General features: G+C 37.6%; 1 protein-coding gene across 2 annotated transcripts; it reads left to right on the top strand.

Moving 5' to 3' along the window:
- Positions 1 to 4740: 4740 nt before the first annotated feature.
- LOC109108243 (G-protein coupled receptor 22-like) lies at positions 4741 to 10514 on the top strand. Of its 2 annotated transcripts, XM_019121418.2 has the most exons (3): positions 4744 to 5365; positions 6290 to 7168; positions 8473 to 10512. In XM_019121418.2, the coding sequence occupies exon 3, from the start codon at positions 8477 to 8479 to the stop codon at positions 9788 to 9790; it is 1314 nt and encodes a 437-aa protein (XP_018976963.1). In that variant the 5' UTR covers positions 4744 to 5365; positions 6290 to 7168; positions 8473 to 8476; the 3' UTR covers positions 9791 to 10512. The 2 variants fall into 2 exon arrangements, with proteins under 2 accessions (XP_018976962.1, XP_018976963.1); XM_019121417.2 differs by lacking the exon at positions 6290 to 7168 and having other exon boundaries at positions 4741 to 5365; positions 8473 to 10514.
- The last annotated feature ends 2025 nt before the right edge of the window (positions 10515 to 12539 follow it).

The raw sequence follows: 12539 nt of genomic DNA, 5'->3' as shown, positions 1-12539 counted from the left end.
TACAAATCTCATAACATGCTAATAAGAACAAATGATGCAATGAGACATCAAGGGGGGAAAAGAGAGCAAGAGAGGCCACAATTACACACAGACAAAACAGTCTTGCCTCACTGGCCATATTATCAAATTTACAAGCTTCTACAACAAAGATTAATCACTTCAGGCTACAGGACATTGCACACAAATCAGATTTAGAGCGTCATAAATGCAAACAAAGATGAGTTATTTGTTTGCTTAAACATGAAAGGGCTTATAAATGCAGTCAGCAGCTTGAGTGTAAGCACATTAGCGGAGCCCCATGACCAATTATTATTTATTGATTGCACAGAGATGAACATTTCGCACTGAAGCAAGAAGACTGAAAAATTTTGCAAAGCGGCTAATTGATTTGACAGTTTGATGTAGTTTTGCATCTGTTTTATATCTATATGCATACTATAATTAAGATTTTTTTTTTTGTTAAAGTCTCTTTAGGCTGCATTTATTTAATAAAAATACAATAAAAATGACATATCATTACAATTTCATATAACTGTTTTCTATTTGAATACATTTTAAATTTATTCCAGTGATGCAAAGCTGAATTTTCAGCATCATTACGCCAGTCTTCAGTGTCACGTGATCCTTAAGAAATCATTTATGGATAATAATATGGATCATTTTCATGAAGGACATGCAATAAAGGGTAAGAAAAATGAAGTATATTGGACAATGAATGTAATGTCCCAGAATTCAACTCATTAACTACTGGCAAATAAGAGCTATTAACAGGTTGCAAGGATGAAAGAAAATGGGGCTAATGCAACAATAAACATACAAATAATGCATAATGACTGTTACCTTAAAGTCAGCTATACCATAGCTCATGGGTGAAATATTTTTATATAACTTTATTAAAACGTTTTTTTTCAGATTCGGTAACCTTAAACTACACCACAAGTTGTTAACAAAAGAGCAGCTAACTACACTGGATCAATGAAGGTAATAATATCGTTTTATATGAAACTATTAGATGATCTAATTTCTATACGCAGTCATGATACAATTTATCTGGCACAAAAACAAAGAGGATCTCGATTAGGGTGACAACTTTAAATTAAACCCATAAATTCCTACTGAACACAACTAATAAACATGGTGTCGATGAACAGCAGCATCAAAACAGATGACGTAAAACGAGTAGGCCCCAGGTTGATTTACATGTAACTATGTCTAAATGATCGTCCCAACTGACATTTAGCTTTATTTCTTTTTTGAAATGTCTTTCTTTCATCTAAAATTGAACAAATTTTCTACTCAAGTTCTCTCTCGTTTTTGCTGCTCTGGCCGAGAAACTGTTCAGATTTATTCTGCGTATTAAGAGGCGAGTGATTAAAACACTTCAGTAACACAAAGGCGGGCGGCTCTGTTAGTTTTCTGCTAATCTACCGGGAGACTGAACACTCCAGCAACAAAGAACATGAGTGGCACTGCAGGAGAGAGATAAAAGAGATCTCTGCCTTTCTCAAACGGATTTCTGGCACTGCGAAATGACCCTCTCGCATGGCCAGTCCAAAACAAATCAGAAGTCCAACAGGGTTTCTGCAGTTCTGCTCCCAGAGCGATAGCGGACGGATCGAAGCTGAGCTTGAGTGCTGGAAATCCCAGATGTCTGTCTGTCACTCCAGAAAAGTGTGCAGTTTAAATTCAGCCGAGTCTGTCTCTTTGACCAGACCAGATTTCTGAGGTAAACTCCACTGTAGAGATCTGAGAGAACTACACACAACTCCACAGTGCGTGCAGTTTATTTAACACATTCTTTGCATAATTACTTCAAAATATGTTTGTTTATATTAATAATAATAATATGACTTACAGATATGTTGCATAAGAGAAACCGGGTTCACTTAAATGGTTAGTTCACCCAAAAATGAACATTTTGTCATTAATCACTTACCCCCATGTCGCTCCAAACCCGTAAAAGCTCCATTCGTCTTCGGAAAACAATTTAAGATATTTTGGATGAAAACCTGGAGGCTTGTGACTGTTCCATAGACTTCCAAGTAAATAACGACGACTTTCATACCTTTTCTGGACCTTGACACTGTTAGTTATTTGGCAGTCTATGAGACAGTCTCAAGCCTCCAGGTTTTCATCCAAAATATCTTAAATTGTGTTCCGAAGACAAACGGAGCTTTTTACGGGTTTGGAGCGACATGGGGGTAAGTGATTAATGACAAAATGTTCATTTTTGGGTGAACTTACCCTTTAAAAGTACCATGGTATTTTGTACAAAAATAACATTGGTATAATTTGAAATATAATAGCATTTCAAATAAATGCTGTTCTTTGAACATTCTATTCATCTATTCATAGTTTCCACAAAAATATGAAGCATCAGCTGTTTTTAACACTGATAATAATGTGTGTTTCTGAAGCAGCAAATCAGCATATTAGAATGATTTCTGAAGGATCATGTGACACTGAAGACTGGAGTAATGATGCTGAAAATACAGCTTTGATCACAGAAATAAATTAAATTTTAAAATATATTCAAACAGTATTTTAAGTTGTAATAAAATTTCACAATATTCCTTTTTTATGGTATTTTTCATCAAATAAATGCAGCCTTGGTGAGCAGAAGAGACTCTGAATGGTGGTTTACCTTAGAGTTCCATAAAATACCATGGTATGTATATAGTAATCACAATACTATGGCATTTTAGATGCGGTACCATGCTTGTATAATGATTTGGACGTGTGGCATGGTATCAACATGGTAAATTACATTTCTTTGGCTTTTTTGGATATGCACTATGGTAAAATATATATATTTTTAAATACCTTCGAGTACCATAAGAATCAGTGGACCAAAAAGTGCCATTATATTACTATGTGATACCATCACTGTACCATGGTACCACTTACTCTTTTTTTTTTAATAAAAGCAAGTGAACATATTTGTAAAATATATTTACGTGCAGTCTTCTTTCTTTTCACAGCCTTCATCTGTCTGTATTTCATATGAACACACATGTAATGAGACACATGACTGCGGAAGGAGTAACAATATATATATGGCAATCAAATGAGTTTTTAAGTTATTTTAGTTTATAATATTCATCAAACATTTTTATTCACAGTATGCTAGCGTCTTTCCCCTCTAAATATCATCACAGAAAAATGGTTAGGAATAACAGAATATTACTCTGCTGTGTTGGAAGGCTGCTGGGAAAGCGTGCTGAAATATTAATGGCAGCTGAAATATCGAGCCTGTCTTTAGTGAAAAGTTTTCAGCAGCACTGCTGCTGTGTCTATAGAAGGCAGTTTACCACTTAATAATACATGTGCATTTCAGAATCAGAATGTGTGGAGAGCTACACGCCAACAAGTGCTTCAAATGTGAAAACACACACACACACACGTTCTTGTAGCGAATGTCACTTTAGACGCCCCCCTTACTTGCCAAATGAGCCAAACAATATGAATTGAGAAAGACTGCTCCCTCTGCCAGCTGACAGACCGGTTTAATTGAAACTATCAATCACAATTCCTCTACATATTACACACACACACACACACACACACACACACACACACTAAGTGTACCCATCATATAAATCAAACACACATGCTCCGTTCCTGAAGCTATGAGCTGCCTATGCTGCCTACACAAATGGCTACAAATAGAATCTCGTAAGTGAACAACTTGCTCTACAAAGGCAGCAACTCTTACGTCATACAAATAGCATACAAGTCAACGTGAGACCTGAGATTCAACTGATTTCAATAATTTGCCATTAACATGCTGCTAATGACATGAAAATCTAAAAATACACTATATCGCACACAAACATTGGGTAAAATCGTGTGCGTTTAATTAGCCTGAACTTTTTTTTTTATTACAGACACATGATTGGTTATCGGCCGACATTCTTATTTGATATGTAATTGTGTATTTCTTCTAACTATACATTTAGATTACTTTTGCAGAACATCTAACACTTGCTTATGTTAATCTTTAAAAGTACAATTTTTTTTTACCTTGATAAACGTAATCTTTAGCATCTCTCAAAATGAATATGAAAATATAATATAATTATACTTTTTTGTATATATCTTTTTATTTTTCTCAATATTTTCATATTGAAAAATTAAATTAAGTATTATCAATATATTCATGCTTAGTAAAAAATGTATGTAAAAGATTACATGTAGATATACATTTTTATAATAACTTAAATGTAAATGTGTAAATCTCACAAATATTAATATATCATAATTTTATAAATATGCATTTATATACTATTTATATACATAAGTATTTAGTATATATATATATATATATATATATATATATATATATATATATATATAGCATTTATATACTAAGTATAGTAAATATTATTTATCAGAAATAATTTTGTATTTAAATATTGTGTTTAAATATTGCGTGTGTGTGAGTATATATATATATATATATATATATTAGTATTTTTATATCAGTGCATGCCTAAATTGTATAAGTACTTTCCGTTGAACAAATTACTTTTATAATGCATTCTGGGACTGCCTACGTTACAGATACATGTGATACTGCTTTCAAATTTAGCCAAAATTAGGTATCATAGAAGCAAGAGTCTTTAAAAACTACCTGTTCACCATAAAATGTTGCCTACGTAGGCTGCTCACTAGGTTTGGAACACAGCCACACTTTTTGTGTCCTTTTCCCAGTAGACCCATATCCATTTTCATCACAGAGCACAGCATCAAAAATGAATGAAAACATGCAACTGTGACACAGTGCTTAAATAGAACCTGAAGCATCTCCGCAGGGATTGACAGATGCAGCCAAGCCACAGCAAGGATGGAGGGAAAAGCTGGATGGAGAGAACAAGAAAACAAAAGGAAGAGTGCATCCCCACTCTCTGGGGAGGAAAGGGTTAACCCCATTACAACAAACCAATCAGAGCAGGGAGCAACACTGCAAAACCGCCGCAGTGAGTGAGAGAGGGAGACTACGATAGAGAACAAGTGAACGAGAGAGAGAGAGACGGACAAGCAAGGATGAGGAGGCGCAACAGAGGGGTGCAACAGCAACACGTCAATGCAACACAGTTTGAAGAGAGCGTGTGATCAAGAAGTGAAGGAAACAGTCAGCAGGACAGTAGATCAAAGTCAGAGGACGTCTGTTTCACTCCTCTGACGGTTCGCACGGGCAGCGTTTGATTCATGCTCCTCTGGGGGGAAGCAGGTTTACACGCGCTGACATGCAACGCCTGCAAAAGTGTGTGCAGAAGATGCACTTGTGGATCTCAGATGATGCTTTGGTGAAGCTGTAGCTACTCTACGTTGCATGACAGATGAGAACTCTAGGAGCGCAAAGGTAAGCGGGCGATATCCAGTAACTTTGGCAATAAAATGAGATTGAACAAGTATGCATGCCACTCAGATTTTGTTTTGGATATAAACCCAAACAGTTATAATCCAGAGGAGCAGATGTCAAAACTTAGAAGATAGCTGATATATGGCTCCCTGGGGAACACCAGTATCTTTTAGAGAGCAATCTATCAAAATTGGAGTTGCCCTAGTAAATCAAACTCAAATAAATCAACAAAAAAATTGAGGAAAATAAAAAGATGCTTATTGCAAGAATGCAACCAAACAGTCAAAATTGAAGGAACTGAAGGTAAAATAATTTGTCATTGAAAACCCCAGTTTGATTTGAGTATATAAAGGGACGTGTTCCCCTCAACGTCTACATTTTGTGATTAACCGCCTGCAAACAACAATCTGACTTTAGTGTATTGATCCACGTCTCCGCTGACACATTTTGCCCCCAAAACCCAATCGATTCTGTTTACGGTTTCTCCCAATTTGTCAGAGTCTGCTTGACTGTAACATCTGGGAAAAATTTACAGTGTAAAATCTCATTCACGGCTGGAACACGATCACCTCGTTACACGTGATCGGGCCGTATTCTCGCATGGCCGTTGACTGAAAAATGATGTGAGAAAGTACAGACATAAAACAACACATGTGCTTGCGTTACCCTAAAAGGCATTGCTTTGGAAATGAGTGTTTGTAGATTGTTTCCAAGATGCGCGGGCCCATCCATCAATCCCTACAGATTCACAGATGTACCTTCACATGGATGTTAAGCAAGAACAGAGCTTGTGGATTTCCGCAGACCACTCGGGAAAGATGAATGGATAACACATGGAAGTCCTTACTTGATGATGGATTGGATGCAGGCTTAATGAATAATTGATTGTTCACTTATCAATACGTATTGCTTTTTTCTTGGCAGGGTTGTAGGATTAAAGAGCTGAAGAAAACTTCCTCCAAAGTGCATTGCGGCACATCTTACCCAACTCTCAGGAAGACATGCATTAGTGTTGGGTCTGTCCGGTCTGCGAGGATGTTCCCTTGAGTAGATTTCCCAGGTGAAGGCATTCCCATGCACACCACGTTTTAAACATGAGCTTCGGACAATGTTGATGATGCAGCCTAAAGGTTACCTTCTATGAGAGGACAGGAAATTACATTTCCTACACCCAGAATGCACCACCCCCTCATGCTGAACTAAACAATTCTGTGACCTTGGATTCTTTGGCAGATGGCACATGCAAATCAGCAAACGCAAATCAATATGGATTTATCACCTTGTAGGGCTCATAAAAATGCAAGAACGGGAATACATCAGCATTGAAGGAACAGTATGGGACCAGGTTACTGGATTTCTCCGAGGGTATTGAGGGAGATGAAAGCAACTTCCTAACCCTAGCGTGGATATAATATTAAATCAAAACAATTGTTTTCAGTCGTCAAATTAGTTAAGAGAAATGGACACTTGATCTCTGAATCACTCGCCTTTTTTCTTGGACTCCTAAACAAACCAAAACGAGATCTCTGATCTCTGAACAAGAATGACACCTCTTTGTTAGGTCTGGACATGGCAGGGGTCCAAATGTGACGTTTGGTTTAGTAATAATAAAAGAAATCACCCCCAAATCGTCCTCCCTGACCATTAAGCGAGAAAATCGCTTGGATTACAAGGATTAAGAAGTGCAGAATACTTCCTTTAAAAAGGCCATGCATGGGGCTGATGTACAACTTGTACCCCTTCCAGACTCTCCCGACTCAATCGCTGACTCCCGAGGCTGAGAAAGAAGCTGGAAGGGGAAGGGTAAGTCAACAAATGTGTACAATAAAGTACTGGACAGTTGTCATTTTTCGTCAAGGACGTCCAAAGAACAAGCTTGATGATCTGTGAGGTGTTGTGTTTTAGCTCATGGAGTCATTAGAGTTTCCATTTGGTTTCACTCCACTGTGTCAGTCAGTCTATATCAAAACACAAAGAGTTATTACTTCCAAGTTGGCACCTTGATGCATCCATCTACACTGGAGTAAATTACAAAAGCTAGGTTCATAGTTATTATCTCAATGAACCTCTCACTTTTTAAATTCTCCCTCTACGTGATGAATGAAACACAGCACTAAAGAACAATCCATCACTGCACAACAAATGAAAACACATTGTAGACAAAAATAATAGCTAAGTGTGTCTATTTATAGCAGCGTCCAACACAGAATGGCCAATGCATTATTAGTCAACGTGCACACGGACATCAAATGTAAAGCCATTAGCAGCCCCAGGGGAATCTACGGATGTTTTTGTGCATTTTCTGAACTGATCCTTGTTGAAAAGCTGTCAAATTCTGTGCAAATGGAGTAAACCCTGTTCATTAATAGATGAATATAATGAAAATGTAAGAACTTTATAAATGGCATTGGTTTGAATCCAGCAATAATGTACCACAGAAACCATGTGGGTCTGATCTTTGGATTAGAAAAGGGGAAAACACACTTTATCTAATGCAGGGTCTCCAAACTCAGTCTCGGAGGGCCGGTGTCCTGCAGAGTTTAGCTCAACACACTGCCTGGAAGTTTCTAGTATGCCTAGTAAGACTTTAATTAGCTGGTTTAGGTGTTTAATTAATAAAGTAATGCAAACTTCAGACTTGGAGTGAATGAGTCTGAATTTGAATTAATTTGGCTACAGCCCACAGGAAGTTGAATTGCAATGACAAGAAAAGGAATTTAGTGAATTTTATTTCTAAGAAATTCCACACAAGCAATGCATTCTGGGAAATGCAGTGTTCTATCTATCTATCTATCTATCTATCTATCTATCTATCTATCCAATGTTATATCTGCAAGACATTCAAACTTCACATTAAAGATATTTTACATTTTACAAGTCTTGACAAACTTTGAATTTCTAGGTAATAATTGCAGTTATATGAATTTATTTGAATTTCAGTTCCTTGTAATTCTCACATTCAAATCTGAATGCCAATTCTACATCATGTTCGCTACATAAATTCCAATTTAGTAACTGAACTAATGGATTCAACACAACATTGTTCAAAGTGTCTGGTCTTCCCACACGTTTCTCTGATTGTGCATCCTGCTGTTTTTACCTTTTAGGATAATGCACGTCCCTCCCGCAACGGAGGAAGAAAGCACCATGAGTAACGTTACAGTTCTGGACATCACCGAGTCCGTGAGTCCCGCCATGACGCCGGCCGGACCGTATCCTTACCCGCTCAGCTTCCAGGTGTCCCTGACTGCATTCCTCATGCTGGAGATCGTCCTGGGACTGAGCAGCAACCTGACCGTACTGGCCCTCTATTGCATGAAGTCCAACCTGGTCAATTCCGTCAGCAACATCGTCACCATGAACCTCCACGTGCTCGACGTGTTGGTGTGCATTTGCTGCATCCCTCTGACGATTGTGGTGTTGATGCTGTCTCTGCAAGGCGACACGGTGCTCGTCTGCTGCTTCCACGAGGCCTGCGTGTCTTTCGCAAGTGTGGCTACAGCGGCAAACGTGCTAGCTATCACTTTGGACCGATATGACATCTCCGTTAAACCGGCCAATCGTGTGCTGACTATGGGACGAGCGGTGGCTCTGTTGGGTTGCATTTGGGTGCTGTCCTTTGTAAGCTTCTTGGTGCCATTTATCGAGGTGGGATTCTTGGGACCGGAACCCTTCAAAGCCAATCAGACCGCCGTTGTGCACGTCAATGAATATTACACCGAGCTAGGTTTGTACTACCACCTAGTAGCCCAAATCCCAATTTTCTGTTTGACTGCCGTCATCATGTTGGTGACATACGCCAAGATCCTGCAGGCGCTCAACATCCGAATCGGCACGCGCTTCCACGCCACGCAGAAAAAGAAGAAAAAAATGAGGAGGAAAAATAACTTCTCCCTCATGTCAACATCTGAGCAGCAGCTGCCCGAGATCACAGACGCCTCGCAGAGCAGCAACCGCGGAAACGCTCCGCTCGGCATGCGAATGTCTGTCTCGGTGATCATCGCCCTGCGAAGAGCCGTCAAACGCCACCGGGAGCGGCGCGAGCGCCAAAAGCGTGTTTTCCGCATGTCGTTGCTCATCATCTCCACGTTCCTCCTCTGCTGGACTCCCATCACCATTTTAAACACTGTGATCCTCAGCGCAGGCCCCAGTGACCTCACGGTCAAGCTCCGAATGGGTTTTCTGGTCATGGCCTACGGCACCACGGTCTTCCATCCTCTCTTGTACGCCTTCACGAGGCAGAAGTTCCAGAAAGTCTTGAAAAGTAAAATGAAGAAACGAGTGGTTTCCATCATCGAGGTGGATCCACTGCCGAACAACGCGGTGATTCGAAACTCCTGGATCGATCCCAAACGGAATAAAAAAGTGACTTTTGACGATCACGAAGCCAGGCAGAAATGTCTATCATCCGAAGATGCAGACTAAAACCACTTTGCAACCTCCAGGAATGGGAATAGTTCTCATAAAAACACTGTTATACATAAAGGGAACCATTTGATGTGAATATTAGCCTGAAATGAGCATATATTGAAGAATCGGTTAATATTTATAACTAACTTGGAATATAATATGATTATAAATCCTTTATAAACCACTGTATGTACTGTAAATACATGAAAACTCATACATACTCTTTATCAGTTATGTACCTCGTTTATGACTTGTAGACTGTGTATACATGTATTTATAATAAACTAGGTGGGGAAAAAGACGAAATCCATCTACTTTTCGACTTGAACGCAGAATCGCAGATGCTATGAATATCTACATCATTTTGTGTATGGAGTATATTAACATATTGTTTCTGTAGAAGAAAAAAGGAGATTTATTACTGACCTATAAATAATCACATAGCAATTCATATGTTAAGTTCCGAACACAAACAAAATACGAAAAAGCACTTACAGAAGTCGTCATGATAACTCTTTTGCTTTGACTAATTGCATATTATGCATCTTAAGTCATCATGTGTGTGAAGATGAAGAGATTATTGTTTCTGTGGAACAACAAAGGAGAAATATTGACGAAGCATCACAAAGCAATCATATGTTAATCTCTAAAAACAATGAACAAAACACCAAAAAGAACTTACAATAGTCGCCTTGTGTTGCTACACTAAGTCTTCTAAAGTCATTTGACACTTTGCATAAGTGACAGACCAAAATGTAACATCTGGCAACCCTGTAAAGCCTTACGAAAATCATGAAAAAAACTACAAACATCAAATATCATTATATCTGTCAAATCAAACATCAGGAAACATCTGGCTTATTTTTACACTGCTGTCAAGGACAAAATGTCCCTCATTTTGCATTCAGTGAAACACTGAAGTTAAGCTCCCATTCAACAAATCTGCATATATATTAATGAATAATTTCCCAGGTCAGCGCTGTAGCTCTTAGAGGTCTATTGTGCACCATGATGAGAACATTTGCCCTTTCATGTTCAGTGGGAATTATTTTGTATTGTCAAGAATGAAATGAACCAATGCCAAGCCAAATCAAAATTAGAATGATTCACAAATCAGGAAGCAGTTAAATTTTTTACTCAGCAAATGAACTGTTTTAGTTAATTCACAAGCTTAATACAAAAACAATACACTGATGACACACATTTCTATTAATCCTCATGTTTCAATTTTAGTTTAGCAATTTGTTTTATTTTTTTATTTTTTATTTAAATGTATATATATTATATATATAGATAGATAGATAGATATTATAACTATAATAAACATATATACAGAAACATATATAAATATAAAGATAGATAGATAGATATTATAATTGTATTACTTCAAACTATTTTTTAGCAACATTTCTAATTTTTAGTTTTTTTTTTAGTTAATTTTTCATCTAATATATATATATATATATATATGTGTGTGTGTGTGTGTGTGTGTGTGTGTGTAATTTTGTAATTTTTCGTCTAATATTTATATTTTATTTCAGTTAATGCACATGACTTTTAATAATTTTAGTTTTAGTTAATAACAACACTGGGATGAAGCTATAGAAAGATAAATGTGATAAAACAAAACCTGATTCATGAACAAATGACTCTTACGAACTGGATCTTTTAAATGATTCAGTCAAAGGGACTCCATTAGAATTGTTATAATGAATCACTCACTCCATAGTTTGGAGCTATTTTTTGATTCATTCAGCTTTTATTATGTCCTACTCAAAATGAACGGTGTACTTAAGCTGTGCAAGACTTAGTAACTTACAACTAACTGGTTACTCATACAACGACATGCAATTAACAAAAAAACATGGTGCTGGAGAGAGGTGCATGAACCACAGGAGAAGGAGCACAAAGGCTTTGAAATGCTCGTACATCAGCCAGGATGACAGGTTAAGTGCACTTAAATGAGCTGTTTGTGAGTAAACAACACAGCCAGAGAGATGGTGTCGATATGCCATTAATTATGCAATTTAGAATCTATTGAAAGCTCTTATACTGTACATTAAACTGACAGTTTTGAGAACTGATGTGCATCCAAACATGGCCAACTCTGTCTTGTCCTCAACATCCTCTACAAAAGCAATATCAAGCCAGCGTTCTGCGGCGTCAACGGCTCACTCCTACCGAGTCCTGTTATTTGCTAGGATGAAATCATATGTTTGATTTGAAATGCCCTCGGCAGACATCTGAAGCTGGTTTCATGGTGGTGTAAAATTCTGGTCGATTCACGGCTCTGCCTTGTTCCAAGTGACGGCACTAAACCGGTCGCTCAATATGCCGCGGTGACCTTTCGTCACACTTCACTCTCATAAGTTCTGCGAGGATGTTGTGGTCTCAGGTCACTTAATGCTTGTAAACAATTTAAATTTAAGCCGATTATAAGCTTTTTCTTGGTCACACTGCATCTTAGCAGTCTTTAAAAACATCTTGAGGAGTGAGACAAGCTGTGGAGAAAAGCAGAGAATATGGCTCACATTTGTTCATGAGTAAACTTCATTTTAAAAATGTACAATCTTATAAATTATTTGTATGTTATGATTGCTTAAATGCTTCTGCCCCGAAGCAACATTGTGTAACTGTGGAATGAAATGAATACGGCTACTATAGAGAATACTGTAGCTGGCAAATATTATAATATAGATCGTTTACATTATTAAATATCTACCATTTCAACAAAAAATTATAGGGATAGTTCACCCTAAAATCA

This window comes from Cyprinus carpio, chromosome A25 (genome assembly GCF_018340385.1).
Source record: "Cyprinus carpio isolate SPL01 chromosome A25, ASM1834038v1, whole genome shotgun sequence".
Classification (NCBI taxonomy): domain Eukaryota; kingdom Metazoa; phylum Chordata; class Actinopteri; order Cypriniformes; family Cyprinidae; genus Cyprinus; species Cyprinus carpio.
This window is presented reverse-complemented; position numbering and strand designations above follow the sequence as displayed.